This window comes from Melanerpes formicivorus, unplaced genomic scaffold (genome assembly GCF_026170545.1).
Source record: "Melanerpes formicivorus ecotype bairdi unplaced genomic scaffold, bMelFor1.0.p_v2 SCAF_39, whole genome shotgun sequence".
Classification (NCBI taxonomy): domain Eukaryota; kingdom Metazoa; phylum Chordata; class Aves; order Piciformes; family Picidae; genus Melanerpes; species Melanerpes formicivorus.
In genome coordinates, this window is record NW_027142391.1 from 4,893,328 (window position 1) to 4,912,701 (window position 19,374).

A 19,374-nucleotide genomic window follows, 5' to 3' on the forward strand; every position below is an offset into this window, starting at 1 on the left:
TGCTTACTAGTTTGGGCTTTAAAAGGATTCAGAAAGTCACAAGTCTTAGATTCGGAAAATCACAAGTCTGATTCAGACTTCAGGCTGAATGCACATCCCATGCAAATCTGGCTGATACATTCTCCTCTTTTTCCTTTCCCTTATGCTTTTCCTGTCCATATCCTAAACACATGTACATGTCCGTCTCCCCAGAGGCCTTGCTTTTCCTTTTGCTTTTGACTTTGTGTGATTATTCATCTTTCCAAGAGAAGTGGGTGCTGCAGGATGTGCCAGGTCTGTAGTTTTCCAGACCTCTGCTAGCTGTGACAATAAAGGCAAGATTTGTGCACTCAGCTGAAAAAATATGTTTTGTGCTATTTTGAGACAAAAAAACAACAACCTAGTGACACAAAAAAAACCTGTTCCCAGAGGTGAAAGTCAAACTGGCTTCATACATGGCCTTGTGTTAGGTCTCTGTCTCACAGTATCACTAAGGTTGGAAGAGACCTCAAAGATCATCGAGCCCAACCTGTCACCCCAGACCTCATGACTAGACCATGGCACCAAGTGCCACATCCAATCCCCTCTTGAACACCTCCAGGGATGGTGACTCCACAACTTCCCTGGGCAGCACATCCCAATGATGAATTACTCTCTTGGTGAAGAACTTTCTCCTCACCTCGAGCCTAAACTTCCCCTAGTGCAGCTTGAGACTGTGTCCCCTTGTTCTGGTGCTGGTTGCCTGGGAGAAGAGACCAACCTCTTCCTGGCTACAGTCACCCTTCAGGTAGTTGTAGACAGCAATGAGGTCACCCCTGAGCCTCCTCTTTTGCAGGCTAAACAATCCCAGCTCCCTCAGCCTCTCCTCGTAGGGCTTGTGCTCAAGGCCTCTCACCAGCCTTGTTGCCCATCTCCTTTGTGATGCTGATTTCTCAGAACTAAAGTAATTTTTCTTTCTCCATTCAGGTGCAGTTTCAATTTGTCTTGCTGACAGACACCCTCTACTCACCACTGCCACCAGAGCTTTTGCCGACTGAGCTGGAGAAGACCCGGGATAACCGGCCTTTCCCCCGGACCGTGGTAGCTGTGGAAGTCCAGGATCTGAAGAATGGAGCAACACATTACTGGTCCTTGGAAAAACTCAAGTACGTAGATATTGCTGGCAAACAAACTTCATTCTGTCCAAGGAATGAAAATGCCAGCTTTTCTGGAGTGGGAGGCCTAAATTACTCAGCAAAATTATGGGATGGAAACAACCAAACAAAAAAACCGCAGCAAAAACTATGCCAGAGTTAGATGGGAAGGACTGTTTAGAAGTTTGAATGAAATCCAAGATTTATGTAAGCTGCTGCAGTGACCTTGCCTCGTGCTTACTGGGCTTAGCCTACAAAATCTTTCCCAGAATCTTTAATGTGTCAGAGAATGACACAGTACTAAGCTAAGTGGTACAGACTTCTATGTTCTCCCTTTCCTATGTGTAATTTGGCAGAGGTGCAGTGGACCCCACTTCGTGTTCTCTGCTTTTATTACTCACTCTGGATTAATTTTTGTTTTAATGCTTCCTTCTCTGCAGGCAGAGGTTGGACCTGATGCGTGAGATGTATGACAGAGCTGGGGAAATGGCATCCAATACGCAGGATGAGAGTGAAAGCACAATGACAGGCAGTGACCCCTTCTACGATCGCTTTCACTGGTTCAAGCTTGTGGGAAGGTACGTGACAATGGTCTCAGCTGCTGGGACACTGCTAACTCTTGTCAGTTCTGGGTGAACTTTGGCTTTGTGGTTCTAAACTGTGTGGTCACTAGTGTTGTCTGCAGGGGATTCTGATAGGCTTAAAACATAATGAAAGGCAGAAAATGCTCTTTGGAAAGTTGCCAGTTGTGGTGTAACCTTGTAGAATCTGAATTGACTGAACCCTTAGCATGTAGTAAGTTTATTTAGAAAAAAAAAAGCTAGCTAATTTTTCCTAAAGTCACTGGAGCAGAGTTGAGAATATGAAGAACATGGGAAACCGAGGTGAGAAATGGCCTAGGGCTTTTCTTATGTATGTGGTTCAATTAGTTTGGTCATACCCTAGGAAATATCTGATGGAAATATCTAATATTTCCTGTTGTCAGCTGCACCTTTACAGTAATTTTATTTTCAAAAGTACTTCATGTTGGAGCTAAGAGTTGTAGCTCTGTTAAATGGATGTGCTCTCACCTTCAGCCGTGTTTATATCCATTTTTCATTTGCCTTCTGCTCAGTTGGAGGATGCTCTTTTTCCTGCCTTGGTTCCCTTCCCTTTCATTGCAGTCCGGCTGGTTAGAAGCCTTTGCTTGTTGTTCAGGTGGTCTCTGTGCTGCTGGCAGCAGAGGGCTGTTGATGAAGCGTTCCTCTCTCCCCTCACTCTGTTAACTGGTGTTCCGTTAACCGATATCTAGCTCCCCCATATTCCATGGCTGCGTCAATGAGCGCCTTGCTGATCGCACGCCCTCCCCCACTTTCTCCACGGCTGACTCCGACATCACTGAACTGGCTGATGAACAGCAGGATGAGATGGAGGACTTTGATGATGAGGCCTTTGTGGATGATACTGGCTCCGACGTGGGAACTGAGGAGGGATCAGACCTCTTCAATGATGGGCGCGACCCGTTTTACGACCGATCCCCTTGGTTCATTTTAGTGGGAAGGTTGGTGAGGTTACTGTGAGAATGGCCTAAAGGGACCAGCTCTTGCTGTAGACTGCAATGGCTTTGCCTCGTGCTGCACAGAGTATCTGTCAAGCCATCCAAAACAGCTGTATACCTCAATTGGAATCGCCAGAGAATGAGTGTTAGTTTAATGTTAGGTTTTAAATTCCCATGTCAGAGGCCATGAAAGCCTAAGTAATGGAGAAAATAACCCTTAGATGTCACAGTGTGAGTAAGTCTGATTCTGTGTCTAGATAGCTGTCATGACATAGAATGAATGTGGTTTTGCTTGTGTACAGTGTTTGTTATTTATTGGAGTGTTCTCTTGAGCCATTGCAAGATCACCAAGTATTGTGGAATCTCATTTTCTTCTGTAGAAGAGAGTTGTAAGAGTATGGTGCAAAGCCTTTAACTCCAGTTCAGTCACTTTTTGAAAACTCATCTATGATCCTTTGTTTCTGAAGAGAAAATATGGCATGAGGAGAAAGAAGAATGGCCCTTTCTTCTGGATGAGGAAAAGAATATTCTGAGATGATTTGACTTCACAGATTATACATGACTCTAGGTAGCAGGTATTACACAGGGAAAGGTAATCAGCATTAAAATTCACTGGCTGGAGGTGTTCATCAGCACTTCCCACAGACACTATTCTTGAGTTTCTGAAACAAGTTTGCTTAATCAATTTTAAAGTATCTATTTTGCCAATCTAGATATTGTTAAGGCATTATCAGACATTAGTCTGTGGTATAGACCCTAAGGACAGCAAGTAGCATTAAAAAATGCAGCACTTTGCACTGTTCCTTCACAGACAGTTTTGCTCAAAGATGAAACCTGTGACAGAAAGATTCCATTTAGTGTCTTCGTTCCCATTTTCTATTCACACTCCCTCAGTTATGCTTTTATTCTTGTTTGGTCACTGTCAGCCAATCTGCTTGTTCAAACAGTAAGGGAGGTGGTTGCCACATGTGTTGTACAAGAGGGGCTAAGACTCCATGGCTGGTGGAAAGGAGGAACAAAGAAAGAGGGGACCAGAGCTTGATGTTATCCTTTGCTGTGACTAAGCAAGGAAGACTTCATGGTCAGGAAGATGAGATCTTTTTGCAGTTCCCACAGATGCAGGAAACTTGACTGCATTACTTGTAAAAATGAGGGACTGAGTTTGTCAGTCTCTCATTAAGCTTTTAGCTCAGTTTAGCTGTAGTGTCTAACATGATTCTGTGTCTTCAGTGAACCTATTTACAAGTTATCATTAAAACTCAGAACTTCTTGATCTAATCCTTGAAACAATTAGAGTTACTGAAGTTGCAAGAAACTGCATGAGTGCTCTTTGATCTCTGTGCATTTGTGCCTTCTCTGCAATGTCTGATAATTTGTTTTGTAAAATGCAATCCTCTCAGATTAATCTGATCCACGAGAGTCCCTTTGGGAAAGCCACCTTAATTGGCTTGGAAGTGATGTCAGCTAGTTAAAGCGTACGTGTGCTGTTTGGGATGGCTGGCACTGCTTTCTTGGAGAAGTGCTGGCATACCCTGCATGTTCTCCTGTTGTGCCTGCTCTTTCAGAGCAGGACCTTCAGTGCTTGGGAAAAAAGTTGAGCTATTCATCTTCATTTCACAAACTCTTCAGGAAGCACAACACAAGCTGAGCAAATAGTGTCTAATGAAAACAATCGTGCTTCCTGGCACTTGCACAAATAGCTTCCCATGCCTTAAAAAGAACTCTGGGCTCTGTCTCTATAGACAGAGGTACAGAGCTGCAGCAGTTCAGAGTTCTAGCCTTAGCCTTGGAAGCTGCACACCTTAAGGAGCTCTGCCTGGCTTGTAAACTGTATTGAGGGGTGAAACTTTGTATTATCTCTGAGTAGGCAGCTGAATGACTGTTTCCCAGTCCTTAGTTTCTATTCAATTCTGTTTCTATTCTTGTTCTGCTCTCCGATTGTGCTGATTCTGTCAGCAGAAAGCTGTTAGGCTGTTTAGCACCACTGAGTAGAACCTATTTTGATTCCACATTGTCTTCCAGCATGAGAATTCTTCTTTGAACAGTGTGACTTACAAGTATCAGAGTGTATGGCCAGCTATCGAGATACTGTGATGAGCAGTTCAGTTTAGAACAAATGCCAAAGCTCCTTAGCACTTCTCTCTGCATACTGGTTTATGTGTTCTGGATTGGGAAGAACTAAACTAAAATAATTCTAAATATTTCTGGGAGGGATCATCGGCAATAATGAGTTTGGGTCAGGAAGGAGAAGAGGAAGAGGAGGAGGAATTGACTGCAGTTATCCAACTCCTTGGGCATGGCAGTATTTTTCCCTCTCCCAGTGCTGTGACTGTCATTTGTTTGTACTATGTTAAAGAAAAGGAATAAAGAGCTGGTCCCTTTAGCCATCTCTTCTGGCATGCTGGGCTGTCTTTAAGACTGAGTCTCTTTCATGGTGCAAATATCAAGCATTTGCTATGGTTTTAAGGGCGGTGGGAGAGGACTGTGGGCTGTTTTGTATAAATCCTGAATTGATGTGCTTACTTCAAAAATACCTGTCATCATTCTGAGTTCTGTTGGTTTTGTTTTGAGTTTTTCAAAACAATTGTGTTTGTTAAATTTCATTTCTAGTTTTGTTGTGAGTATGCCATTTTACCTCACCAATCTTTCTGCTAATACAGCTCCCCCTCTTTCAGTCTGCTGGGCTAAGGTGTAGGGGGACACTGGCCTATGGGTGTTTGGGGAGTGGGAATCCTCCCAGATGTGGGAAGAGAGGAAGAGGATAACTTTAAGATTTCCTCTACTCTTAACTTGGTTTTGCCTTGTGATGAAGGAGATGGAATGGCACTGGAAGGCAGTACTGCTCTTTTCCCTGTGCAGTAAATGTGCTGTTTCTGCTCTCCATTCTACAGAAGAGATCCAGCATTTTCATCACCAAAGAGGAAGCTAAACACTTTTTGCATTGTGTGCTTTTCTTTCTCTAAGTTAAAACGATTCCAGTGAGCTCTGAGCTAGGTGGCTGGCTGGAAGGAAGTTAAAATGAGAAATAATTTTTTTTTTTCTTTTGGGATGGTCACTTTAATGAGGTGTAAAAAATTCTACTTGCTAGTAAAGCTGAGTGCTTTGGCTGTCATATGTTGAGCAGCAGCTTCAGAACTTTAACCATGGAAATAAAAATACATTTTTATTTGTCCATGCAGTTAATGCTTTCACTTTCCACTAGTTTGGCTTTGAAGTAGGAAGCCTTCTGTAATGACTGCCTCTCTGGATTAGTGAAGCTGTCTCTCCCTGTATACATCTCAATGCAAGGCTATTTTGATTCCTTTCTGTTGGGGAAAAATGTCCGTTCTCCCTGGCTTGAAATGTGGTTTTCAAACTGTGTGTGCTTTTCACCCTGAGCATATAACTACATACCTTCCTGAGCTCCATCCCTGGTCCAGTCCAAGCAAACAATTCCAGTTTGTCAGTGTGAGGGACTGTTTTCTTGTGTGGTGGGATGCTCCTTTCTTAGATGAGCACCACCTGAAATATCAAAGCTAAAAATGAAAATGTTTTCTTAGGGGAAAAAAGAAATGAAACTGATTACTTTACATTTGGTCTCTTCTCCCTTCCCCTGCTTTATCAGTGCTTACCTCACTTTGGAGCAGACTGAAAAGGAATTAGATCCTAATCTTAGTCAAGTGTTCTGTTGCAGTTTGTTTTGGTTTTCTCTTTGTTGTTGTATGGTTTCCTTCATTTTTTGTTGTTTTTCTATTTGTATAGCCTTATTAATCATTCTCTTCTGTATTGCATTTGTCACCACCTTGGTTTTTAGTAGCATTATTTTTGTCTTTTTGGTTCACAACTGACACCTGTTTGACTACCTCGTCATTTCAAGATAATTCATTCATTCTGGGAACGGGCCTGTGAACCCAAGGAGGAACACTTACCCTTTCTAGCTGTGGTCCTTAGCTCTGTGTCACAAGGAGATGAGTCTGCATCAGTCTCTGTTCTGTGAACACAACAATTCTAGACCTGATGTCCCCAGGCAGAGGCAGTGAACATCTTCGTTTCTCTCTGTCCTCTCATCATGCAGGACTTTCCCTATGAATATTAAACAGTAACAGTTACAAATTTGAGGAATTAATTATACTTAGTAATAAAGACTAATAAAAAGGACTGCAAGAAAGGAATCCAATTAAACAAATGACCAGTGCTTAATATATATATTATATAAGATATCATTTAACATGCATAAAATAATTAAAATTACCTACATAATTTGTTAGTCACTTTAATGACTGGTAAAACTATTAGCTAAATTCTCTGCATCTTAATACTCTCCTGAGCTCTGAAACAGTTAATAAATAAAGCCTTCCCTTTTTTCCCCCCTTGTTGAGAGCCACTCTTTACCTGACCTGTTAGGCAGCTCAACATTTGTAGTTTTGCTCAAGCTAATCCACCCTGAAGTGTGGTGTTTTAAGAACTTGTAGAGTTCACTGCAAAAATATGAAATAACTGGGCAGCATTAGTCTTAACTTTGAATTAAAAAGTGTGCAATAAAACCTGCTAACTTACTGTTCCAAAATAGACCCTGTTTGTATAGAATCTTAATACAATCTGCCAGTACTGGGCCTAAATGCTACTTTTCCTATTGTAAACTGTAATTTCTAAATGCTTGCTCAAGAGTACTGTTGTGTTCTGTGGTTTGGTTTGTATTTTTAGAAATAAACATAACACTCCTGAAGATCCTTAGCTGGGAAGGCTGTCAGTCTTCCACTACCCATACACTCAGTGAATCTTCCAAGAAACCTAAGAGATGACTTATGGTTTATTGGGGATTTCTGATTATTTTGTGTACAGTGATGTCAAATACACAGAGAGGGGAAAAAACATTCAGTCAGTCTGTGCTGAAGGGTTAATATGCTCAGTAAAATATTTGAGGCTGTGTGAACAGTGTAGATGAATTCCCTTCTAATCTATCACTTCAAACAATACTCATGGGTTGGAAAACTCAAACAATCCTTCATAATCAGTTGCTCCTTAGTAGACTTCTACCATCTTGCTAACAGCTCCATTTACAACTGTAGTGCATCTAAAATTACCTTCTCTAAAGCCATCATCTTAAATTGTCTCCTTCATATGTTTTGTAACTCGCTAATTCAAGCCCTGTCTCTCCAGTACTACTCTGTTCTAGAGCATTTTATGGCTTCACTTAGCTTTGACACTGCTGCAGAGCCGTGTGTGGACAATATGGATACATGACCACAGCACAGGTCTCCTAGATGGAGTAAAGTAGACTGAAGATTTGAATGTCCCATTAGCCAAGCAAATGCTGCAGTCTGGTTTTGCAGATGATTGCCTAATACTATTTGTGCTCTCTTTCCTTCCTTCCAGGGCATTTGTATACCTGAGCAATCTGCTGTACCCAGTGCCTCTTATCCACAGAGTAGCTGTCGTTAGTGAGAAAGGAGAAGTACGAGGATTTCTGCGAGTAGCAGTACAAGCTATAGCAGGTGAGATACTCTGAGAGATACTCTGGTGCACTGTGAGTGGCTACAGCTTCAAAAACCAAGCAAACAAATCAAACTGTTCTCCAGGCTGGATGAGGCTCTGGCCAGCCTGATCTAGTGTGGGGTGTCCCTGCCCATGGCAGGGGGGTTGGAACTAGATGATCCTTGTGGTCCCTTCCAACCCTGAATGATACTATGCTACTATGATAAGTTCTAATCCTCAAACCTGAATGATTTTAGTGTTGCAGAGAGCACTTGTCCTTTGTTGTTAACTTGCTTTTGACTTTTTTTTAATTGGTGTGAATCATATGGACCAAGGACAAGTAGATCTTGAAACAAAGGTTTTTAAATGATGGTGGTGACTGCTGAGGGTTATACCTGGCAACTTCTTAGGCAGTGGAAGGGCTGACTAGTGTCAGTCTAAAGCTAAAACTAAAGCAAAGACTATTTTTTTCTGGAATCCAGTACAAACAGTGGGCAAGGGGATGTGCAAGTTAGATAGGTTTGTTGACTTGCAAAAAAGTTAAACATACCAAGTGTTTGCTCTTCTCAAACTGTCCTTTTAAATAGTGCAAAGAAATCTGTTCCTCGCTTCGCTAACTGAATAACAAGAAGAAATTCCTGAGCAGACTGTTTTCGGCGTAGTATAAACAGAAGTCAGCAGCAATTTTCCATTTCATTGCCTCACTAAAATGTGTTGAGGCTGCTTTACCATGTTGTTTAATCACCAAAAATTACCAACCTTTCAGAAGAGAAGGGGATGGTAACTGCTTCACTCATGCACAGTGACAGTTCAAACCTGTGTCATAGCTTAACTGCAGTCTGCTGGTCAGCTGCTAGTCTTTCATACTTCTCGAGTATGAGATGAGACACAGAGATGTGGTGCTGAGGGACATGGTTTAGCACCAGGCTTGACAGAGTTAGAGAATGGCTGGACTTGTCCAACCAAAATGATTCTGTGATCTTAAAGGTCTTTTCCAACCAGAGCAGTTGTATGACTCTATGTGAGCTGCTACTTAGCCATGTCCTGTCCCTGCTGGTCAGAGCAGATACTTCCCAATGTCCTTTCTAGCAGTGGCTAACTGCCAGCATTTCTGTATTGTTTAGGTATGGTAGCCCTGGAAGTTTCACTCTCCATAGGAATGTATAATGAAATCTCAGACTCTGAAGATGTTGAATCACTTTAGCAGGGACTAAACCAGCAAGTGAAATCAAATCTATTTTGATGTGTACATAAGTCTCATTTCTAGTTTGGTTTGGTATCCTGAGCATTAACCAAATAAATATTCTGTCATCCATACAAATAAATAGAATGCATCACAGCTGATAGAAATTGAACTGGGGACATCTCTTGAAACAGGGCCAGGGCACTACTTGGTCCCTGAATGAAGCTTTGAAACACTTTCTGAATCTTGGGATCTCTCCTGCAAGCATGCATTAACTGTGGAAAAGCTATCTGGCTTTGAACCAGATCTCATTGTTGTTTCTCCCAACAAAGAGGAGGAGGCTCAATGGACAGACTGTAGGGACAGAGCTGCCTTTCAGACTTACAGCATATGCTTGTGAGGCTTTGCTGGTGTTACTGCTTAGCTGATGGCTACAGAATTTTAGGTGGCAGTTTAAATCAATGGAACTTTACATTCCCATATGGGGTTGCGGTATTATGGTATGTTCTTTTGCTTCAAGTTTAATGATCTGAAGTAAGTAAATAATCAAAATGAGTATAAAGTTGTTTTACTTCCAGAATTCTCTGAAGTTACATATATTCCTGATGAACAAGCTTGCCGTATTGTTTGCCCATGCTGGAGCTCATGAAAGACAGATTTTTGCTGGGGTGTTTTCCAGCACCTATTTTGATCTGACTGGAACCAAGCCTTCCCTGCTTTATGGACTGGTTTCTACTGTAATCAGAATTTCCATTTAGGTGTCTCTGGTGGGGCTTTCCTTCTCCTCATTTTTGTTTTCTTTACCTATTTGTAGCTGATGAAGAAGCTCCAGATTATGGATCTGGTATCCGACAGTCCGGCACAGCTAAAATTTCATTTGACAACGAATATTTTGATAAGGTAAATAAGAATTGTTAACATGGAGTTAGGTTTTATTGAGTAAGCATTGCAGGGAAGAAGGGAATGACAAAACCAGAAGCTGCAGGAGTCTGTTACATGCCACTTCATTTAATTTTTCAGAGTGATTTTTCTTCAGTTGCAATGACTCGTTCTGGGCTGTCATTGGAAGAATTAAGAATTGTGGAAGGGCAAGGACAGAACTCTGATGTTACCACTCCTCCAGAGGAGATCAACAGAATGAATGATCTAGGTAAGAAAGGAATAGTTTCAGTCAGTGATAGGAAGGGGTTCTGAGTGTCCTTCCAGAATATGACAAGCAGGGAGAAGTTCAACTGATGGGTTGTGTATGAGGGATGCTGGACTTAGTAACTGTGTAGAAAAAATGTTCCCAGCTGTTTGCATCTTTGGTTTATCACCAAATAATTTGGGTTCAAAACAAAGCCCAAGTGTGATGGGAATAAACTGTTGCCTGAAGGAGTCTTTTAAGAAAGAAAAATAAGGGATTTCATGTGTGGTGTTTGTGTCTCCCTAAGACTTGAAGTCAGCCACTTTGGATGGAAAGATGACTATGGAAGGATTCACTGAGGAAATTGGGGATCACTTGAAACTGGGTAGTGTGTTCACCTTCCGTGTGACAGTGCTGCAGGCCAGCGGTATCCTTCCTGAATACGCAGATATTTTCTGCCAGTTCAAGTAAGAATTTGTCCTTATTTACATTGGGCAGTTAATGGCTTGATAAAGAGAGAAATACCTTCTCAGTCACTGGAGTTCCTGTTACATGCAGTACCTGCTTTGTGTTGCTATGGTGTTAAGGAAGAAAGTTTTGCAGAAAGGAGTTAAGAATCAGGGTGGACTCTTAAATTTCTAAATATAAATATCTTAAGTTTTTGCTTGATAGTGGCTTTCAATGTGAAAAATTCTATGTTAGGTTGTACATAAGCTCAATTGGAATGAAAGCTGTATGACCCTTGAGTAAATCAGTAGCTCTCAAGTGAAAGTGTGCTTTGGAATTAGTTTCTTAAGAAAGGGAGTGAAAGTGGGAGTAATAAAGACACGGAATAAGTACAGGAATTGTAGTCCCAAAGATTCAGGCATTCACTGAACTAAAATTCTAGCACAATAAATTGCTTGGTTTCTTTCAGTACTGGGTTCACAGCACAACAATCTTCATTAAACTGTTCTGTGGTGGTTTATTTTTGTTGTTGTTGTTATTCTTTTTCCTTGAAAGCTTTCTACATCGTCATGATGAGGCTTTCTCAACAGAACCTCTCAAAAACAATGGTCGTGGGACTCCCCTTGGGTTTTACCATGTGCAGAATGTAAGTGCCTGTTTTAGCACTGGGAGTTGTTTGTGTCCTCCTTGTGAAACTCTTGAGAGGTGTGTGGGAAGGGTGGGGCAAGGGGAATTTGTAAGACCAGACGTAGGAGGAGTAATCAGGTGAATGATGTAATTCCCAAGGGAGAACAAAATACAGAGCGATTGTGTGGCAGCTTTAACTCTTCAGTTTCAGCGCTGCTTCCTGCCTTCCCTCTTTCCTTTCTGGATGTGCACTGACAGCAGTCCAGAATTCAGGAAATAAAATATTTATGGATAGCTGTGCTCATGCTCTCAGTAGAACTCATTATATTTATTTTCATGCACTGTGTAATCCTTTGGCTACGTGGAGCCCCCTCTTCTCCTACTTTAAAATGCCTGCTACTGAGGCTTTCATTTTCTCCAGAATCAAGAGTAGAATGAATGCCTAAACCAAAAAGGGAATACAGTAGCTTTTGCTGGGAGTGGTGCTAATCCATACAAAAAATAGACACATAAAAGGTTTCCTTGTTGTATGTCTCACTTTTTCCCCATACTTTGCCTAACAGATTGCTGTGGAAGTGACGGAATCATTTGTGGACTACATCAAAACAAAGCCTATTGTGTTTGAAGTCTTTGGACATTATCAGCAGCATCCTCTCCACCTGCAAGGGCAGGATCTCAACAGGTATTGTTCACTACTCTGGCATGAAGGCTGTTTGTGATGGTGCTCAGGATAGCTCTGCAGTTCACTCTGTTCTTTCTCATCCTCTTGCATTATGTAGCCACACCCTCACCAGCAGGATTCCTGACTGGGGCTGGGATGAGGTTGCTGGCAGCGACCTATTTACCCAGTGTAGTCTCATTAGTGAGTGATGGAATTGTTCTGCCATCCCAAACATGGAAAGCTCTTTTGCCAATACAGCTGCATCCACCTCACCTGTTGTGGTAAAATATTAAACTCAGAACTTCAGTAGTGATCTCAGTACGTTTGGGGTAAACCTTTTGAATGCTCCAAGATGCAGCATTCCCTCAGGGCAGGTGGCCTGATGCATAAAGGTAGGATGAAAAAAGAAGAGAGAAACCAGGGAGAAAACAAAAAGCTCTCAACCTTTTGCCAAAGCTGCTGAGCATTTGAAGTTTTGGGATCAAGGAAAGGACCTTTAGTGTCATCATATTTATAGCCTAAGGGAAGAGGCTGTTGTCTGGACTGTGTGGCCTGGTTAGCCCTTTAGCTGCAGGCACCAGCTGCAGAGGAAGCATGTGCTAGTTTTAGGAAGAAATGCCAGCTGAGGTTTGTTCCTTTTCCTTAAGTTATTTTGGGAAATGCCTGTTACCTACATAAATTTTTCAGTGCAGAGTTGGGAGTGGAGCAGCTGGAAATGGTAAAATTGCTTTGTTTTGTTTTGTTTTGTTTTTACTGCCAGCAAGGGTTAATTAGGTTAGAAAAAAGATGTGGGTTAGTCTGAGAAGTGTGTGGAGCCCACGTGTTTTCCTGACAGGTGATATTTGCCTGTCTTCATGGGATTGTGAGGATATTTCTAGAGACAAAAACAGGTGGAAGACCTGTATTCTGTGTGTCTGTATGTACACATACTTGTGTATGTTTGGATATTTCTTATGTTCAGCTGCCTCTGTTTTGCTAACTCTTTGCTTTTCTGTGTAGCCCTCCGCAGCCTTCCCGAAGATTCTTCCCTCCCCCTATGCCGCTCTCAAAGCCAGGTGAGAACAGTTCTCTACTTCTGTACATCAGGTGTCTGCTGCTGCAAGTGAAGGTTGCAATGTTTTCTGAAGCTGTTCAGGGCACCAAGAAATGTGATGGAGTGGATGTTGCCAAGGGCACTGGGTCTGTCTTTGCTGGCTACCTTCCTTTTGCTGTGTTCTTTTCAACCTCCTCTTGCAGAAGTGCTTGTTGGTTCATTAAAGGGTAGAACTTCATTCCTGAGGTGTTGACCAAGTTCCATGAGACCTGGCTCTTTATGTGCTTACTGAGTGCTTGACTGGAAATGTGCTTATTCATTAACAGCTTCATCTTTTTGGTCTCTAACATTCTTGTTTAGTGAGTCGCTCTTGTTGTAATCACCCTTGGTTTTCTTTGCTTAATTGAAATAATTAATGCATGCTGAGCTCTTTGGTGTGTTTGTTTTTTTTCCATTTCACCTTTTAATTTCTTCCTTCTCCAACTTTCTCTCACCTGCATTTTTCTACCATCCTTTTTTCTTTTTTGTGTGTGTTCCATTCCCTTTGCAGACCATGAAAGAAAAATTTTGTTGATTAGGTATCTTATGTCTGGCTATGTAAACGTGCATGTGCTGAACACACTGTCCGAGCATGCCAACGTGCTTGCCTCCTCTGCTGTGGCTGCTTTCCAGGATGGAACTGACCAGCTGCCACCCTTTCTCTTTCTGCCTGTTCCCAGTTGTCAGAGTGAGCGGGCTCCTAAACGAGATGGTTAGTAGCCGAACTTGAATCTATGGTAGATGTAGAAGTAGCTCCAAAATGTGCTTCAAAATTCCTTTCTGCTTTATCATGTAGTATTCTTGGGACTAGAAACTCCCATGGTCATGATCATGGAAGGGTAGGGTAGGGTAGGGTAGAGTAGGATAGGGTAGGGTAGGGTAGAGTAGGATAGGGTAGGGTAGGGTAGAGTAGGATAGGGTAGGGTAGGGTAGAGTAGGATAGGGTAGGGTAGGGTAGAGTAGGATAGGGTAGGGTAGGGTAGAGTAGGATAGGGTAGGGTAGGGTAGAGTAGGATAGGGTAGGGTAGGGTAGAGTAGGATAGGGTAGGGTAGGGTAGAGTAGGATAGGGTAGGGTAGGGTAGGATAGGGTAGGGTAGGGTAGAGTAGAGTAGGATAGGGTAGGGTAGGGTAGAGTAGAGTAGGATAGGGTAGGGTAGGGTAGAGTAGGATAGGGTAGGGTAGGGTAGAGTAGGATAGGATAAGGTAGGGTAGAATTAACCAGGTTGCAAAAGACCTTTGAGATCATCAAGTCCGACCCATCACCCAACACCGTCTCATCAACTAAACCATGGCACCAAGTGCCTCATCCAGTCTCCTCTTCAACACCTCCTTAAGTTTAGGTCTAGAGAGAACCATATATAGAGTCTATAAGCTCCAGTGTGCTAGGCATCACAGATTTTTCTGTGTCACTGGATCTATTTCTGGCCCTCTGGGTTTTTTTGGGTGTGTGTTCTGTACATAGTTTTGTGATACTGGGGTGAGAGATGCTGCTTATAAAACCCAGCCAGCTGTAGAGGAAACTTCCTGCTGTGCTCTATATAGATTTCCTTTTCTGCTCATCTTTTTTCTTTTTTTTTTTTTTGCTACTAACAATGCATGTTCCTCACTTACATTTGCATTCTGTTTTACTTAAAAAACCCACAGGACAGCACACTGGTTATAAATTGTGCCAGAGCAAGTCCATGAGAACTTCTACAACCACCTTTCATGTTTAGTTAAATCTGTCGTCTGGGTTTTTTTCTCTTCTGGGACTTCTGAGTTTCTCTGCTCAGCACTAAACTTGAGTGCCCTGTGTGGTTGATGCTCTTGCTACCAACAGCACTGAGTCCAGCTGTGATGAGTTCATGAGCAGCTACATGGTGTGATGGGTGTAAGGCAGTGACTACCCTGAGTAATGAGAAGAGTAAATGATGACCTTGAAGCTCTTGACCTAGCACAATGGTGTTGTCGTGCTCTTAACCAGTTCTTGTAACTTCTGGCCCTCTGAGGGGGCTGCCCTTTCCCCAGAAAAAGAAACAGAGTTCACCTGTTGCTCTTTAAAAAGAGGCTACACAAGCACACCTATAAATGCATGGGAAATTAAATCATGGTAGAAGCTGAAGGATAAATAGAGGTGTGAAGATAGGAGAATCTTAAGAACTCTTGAGCAAGGGGAGAATGTGGCTTAGGGAGGCTGGAAGGGAGAGTAGTTATTTGGATTAATAAAAGCAATGAATTTAATATGTGAAAGGAGCAAAAATGGAAAAACAATTCCAGAGTTACAAAAATACCTCTGAGAGTGCACAGGAGCTAAGCTTTTAGAATGCTCCCATTTGCTAAAATGAAATGAGTGAACAGATAAGAGAAGTCAGGTAATGACAGCTAAAGGATGTCAAGTGAGTGTGTGTGTGTAGCAACATCAGGTTATTGCTGGCCCATTATTTTCATAACATGGTTTATCCCTGCATTTGTGTGGGAGGAATTGGAGAGGATCTGGCCAGTAGCAATGACTAATACCAAAGCATAAGGAGCCCAGAAACATGCTTTGGCAGGATTGTGGCCCTGGAGTAAGTCTTGTTCAGACTTTTCACACACATGTTATTTTACCTAATCTGATACAGGAGACTAGTAGTTGGTAACATGGAGAAGTGAAGACTGAAGTTATAAATTCTTGGTTTATTTATTTCTTATATGAGGAAAGGGAAATGTACTTTATGGGTGAGTAACATTGAAGGTGAACAGACCAAAGCAATTGTAAATCACAAACTGATTTACAGTCACAAATTGTAGATCACAAACTGATAAACTGCAAAGTAACTGATGCACATTTGAGGAAACTTTCTCTGTGGACCCAGACAGACTGCATGTTTTTACAAACTTCTTTGGGTTTGTTCCTTTTCCAATAAAATCTTTAATACAATCTTGTGACTTAGATTTAAAAGGCAACACTTTGAGAAATGAGTGGTGTAGAAAAAGGTGTGCTCTGCAAACATGCACAGAATGCATAGGAACACTGAAAGGACAGGTTTCTGTCAGCCCCAGGGTGAGCTTTACTTGTTCAGTCTTTGTAAACCATTCTTTTTTTCCCTCTTTGTAATTTCTTCAAGTGCCAGCTACAAAGCTAAATACTATGAGCAAACCCAGCTTGGGCCAGAGTGTGAGCAAATACGACCTCCTGGTCTGGTTTGAGATCAGCGAGTTGGAGCCAACAGGAGAGTAAGTCCAGTATTAATCTTTTCTGTTTTCAGAAGGGTGGTTTCTGGGAGTTTGGTCTTTTATCCTGTCATCTGTTCAGACCAGGCTGATGTTTATCAATTGTTACTGGGTGGTGGTTTGGCTGGTTTGTAGTGGTTGAGTATAATTCTGCTGGTGTTGCTGTCCCATTAAAAGGGCTGAAGAGAGAGAATGACATTCTTTCCCACTTGAAGTAATCTTTCCACTTTGAAAGCCCAGGCACACCAGCTGAACAGGTGCTGGAAAAACTTCCATGTGGGCCATGAGTTTTTGAATTCTTTGGGTCAGTAGAGACTTAATGCTCCAGAAGTCATCTAGCAGGCCCTATTTTATGCTCACCTCTGCTACAGAGAAGGTTCTTCCCCTGACAGATTTTTAGGGATTATGTTCCAGGGAGTTTTCCATAAGTACTGGAAGTGCAGTCTGTGATACTTCTACATTGCACTGAAGCTGTGGTGTAATAAAAGGTCCAGTCTGAAAGTCAGTGGAAACACTCTTATTTCTTCAGATAGTGAATGGAGAGGTAGCTGTTGGCAGTAGAATACAGTGAAGTTCCTGAGGTAGTTTCTTTCCTGCCTGTTGATATGACTGTCTCACACAGGTATATTCCTGCTATTGTGGACCACACTGGAGGCCTGCCCTGTCAGGGGACGTTCCTGCTTCACCAGGTAGTAATGAAGGCTGTAGAACAGCAAGTCTCATCTCTGTGGGGTGGGTTAGAATGCTAATGACTGGATTTTGCATCTTCCATGTCTTCTCCTTTCCCACACAGCTGTCTAATGATAGCTGTAGGGTCAGTCATCTTTCAGTCTGTACTTAGTCTGTTAGCTCTGGGCTATGAGGAGAATGTTTGGCCCCTAGTATGTTGCTGTTTGATTATCAGAGTGCCTCCCACTCACCAAAGAGGAAAGCCTTTTAAAAAGCAGGAACCTTTGGACCAGATTTGTGCCTTCAGTACTCTCCAGAGTCTGTACCAAGGGCACAGAAGGATGTTATGGACTTAACTTCCCTTGGTTCTTTCTCACTGAAGTGACTATGAGACAGATCTACAAAATGAGCGTGTCTCAGTGCATTTTAAATGCCTGTAATAGTCCTTAATAATAATTTGTCTTCAGCTAGATTCTAAAGATAATCCTAGGTAAATACTGTTTATATCATTTTTTCTCTACTCTCAAATTCACTTCCTTTTCATAGAGCTTACCTGTGCCTTGCATTTCCTCACTTTCTTAAAATGAAAGAAACAGGTCTTATAGCTAAGGAATAATGGTCATACTTCAGCCATTTGCCTAAAGACATCAATACAAGTGTTAGTTCTGGTTTTACTGGTGTTCTCATCACTTCCCATTCAAATGAGAATAATTCTAGCTTCTGTAATTCCCTTGCCAAGTCCACAGTACAAGCAAACACTTTTCAGCTTCTTTTGAAACAGTTGCACACAAAGCACCTTGTCCCTGGAGGCTGCCTGCTGTATTTGGAGCAGTGAAATCTCTTGCAGGCAGCACCTGGGGGAATTTTTCAGATGTGGTGTTCATTTCTATTCTACCTTCTTCCTAGCTATGACAGAGTTTTGTTGTATTTTGACTTGTCACATATGCATGTGACAAAGGAGAATAGCTCCATGAGCAGCTGCTGCTTTCTTGGAACCTTTTGATGTATACACTTTTTGTTTCCTTATGTGGACTTCAATGTAACATAAAAGTATATAAGCACATGTTATCCAAGTATTTGCTTGGGTTTGTGGTCACCTCTGATATATCCCTGGGACCATACAAATCTTCTTTAAAACATGGCATCACTTTCAGGAGTTAGGTTAAAAAACCTCTGCATGAACTGAGAAGAATATAATGTTCCTTTGAAGTGAACTTGATGGCCATGAAATAGATAGATGGCCTGTTCCCAGTTACAGACTCGTTGAAATTACCTCACTTGTTTCATTTTTGCAGTGTAAGTGCAAAATAAAGCATGTTTGTGTGTGTGTGTGTGTGAATCCTTCACCAGTGTTTTGGTTTTGAACTCTACCAGGGAATCCAGCGCAGAATCACAGTCACCATTATCCATGAGAAGGGCAGCGAGCTGCACTGGAAAGATGTGCGAGAGCTGGTGGTTGGTGAGTCTCTTGTTTTCCATGTTCCTATGGAAGGAAGGCAAAGGACAAATAACAGTTTCTCCTTGTAGTAGATTCTATCATCTCTAAGTATTGGCAGTGAGAGGTGGATTTTGAAAAAGATCCAGAGACAAAACTGAAGTTTTGCAACATCCACTTGCAGCTGCTGATTAATCACTTAATCTGAACTGCTACTGGGGAAAACAAATTCCTTCTGTGTTTCAGGTTTAGTTTTAACTGATTCCCTCTCCTACCCTTTTCAGGGCGTATAAGAAATAAAGCAGAGGTAGATGAAGCTGCTGTGGATGCTATTCTGTCTTTGAATATTATCTCTGCAAAATACCTGAAGTCCTCTCACAGCTCCAATAGGTAAGTGATCAAAGTGAGCACTCTAGCAGAAACCTCATGTTTCTTTGACCTCTGAGGTATTGACAAGATGTTTGGAAAGCTGGGAATGTTCCACAGGCACAGGGCATACAGATAGAGAATGGACAGTACCATAAATCCTTGCTGAAGCTGAAGTCCACCCTCTGCATGGAGGGTTTCTTGATAATTCACATGAATTACTTTCCATGTGTAAGCAACATAAAGGGAAGATAGAAATGAACAGCTTAAGGGAGTCTCAGAATTTGACCCAGAACATACAAACTGACATCCAGGTGTGTTGCTGGAATGTAGTCCAAGAGCAGTCTCAGGGGATGTATTTATGGATGTGTACATACCTGTATTGTCTCTGGAGCAAACATCCAACAATTTAAGCAAGAGCCATGCTTTGTAAATTAAACTTCATAATTTGTGGATTTATACAGATGTATCACAAATTGACTCTGGTTCTAA

The 19,374-nt window shown here is 41.9% G+C and overlaps 1 protein-coding gene across 24 annotated transcripts in view; it reads left to right on the top strand.

Annotated features, from left to right (window-relative positions):
• KIF1B (kinesin family member 1B) overlaps positions 1-19,374 on the top strand; it is a 92,968-nt gene that overhangs the window by 58,221 nt on the left and 15,373 nt on the right. For 8 of the 24 annotated variants that reach the window (XM_068158365.1, XM_068158369.1, XM_068158367.1 and 5 more), the window contains 15 exons: positions 946-1,124; positions 1,553-1,690; positions 2,404-2,652; positions 8,005-8,123; positions 10,101-10,186; positions 10,307-10,436; positions 10,720-10,879; positions 11,415-11,505; positions 12,050-12,168; positions 13,147-13,202; positions 13,731-13,931; positions 16,307-16,415; positions 17,035-17,101; positions 18,456-18,540; positions 18,801-18,906. In XM_068158365.1, the coding sequence (XP_068014466.1) occupies positions 946-1,124; positions 1,553-1,690; positions 2,404-2,652; positions 8,005-8,123; positions 10,101-10,186; positions 10,307-10,436; positions 10,720-10,879; positions 11,415-11,505; positions 12,050-12,168; positions 13,147-13,202; positions 13,731-13,931; positions 16,307-16,415; positions 17,035-17,101; positions 18,456-18,540; positions 18,801-18,906 (1,895 nt within the window). The remainder of the gene's footprint in view (positions 1-945; positions 1,125-1,552; positions 1,691-2,403; positions 2,653-8,004; positions 8,124-10,100; positions 10,187-10,306; positions 10,437-10,719; positions 10,880-11,414; positions 11,506-12,049; positions 12,169-13,146; positions 13,203-13,730; positions 13,932-16,306; positions 16,416-17,034; positions 17,102-18,455; positions 18,541-18,800; positions 18,907-19,374) is intronic. The other 16 variants (XM_068158373.1, XM_068158374.1, XM_068158378.1 and 13 more) reach the window with 3 other exon arrangements.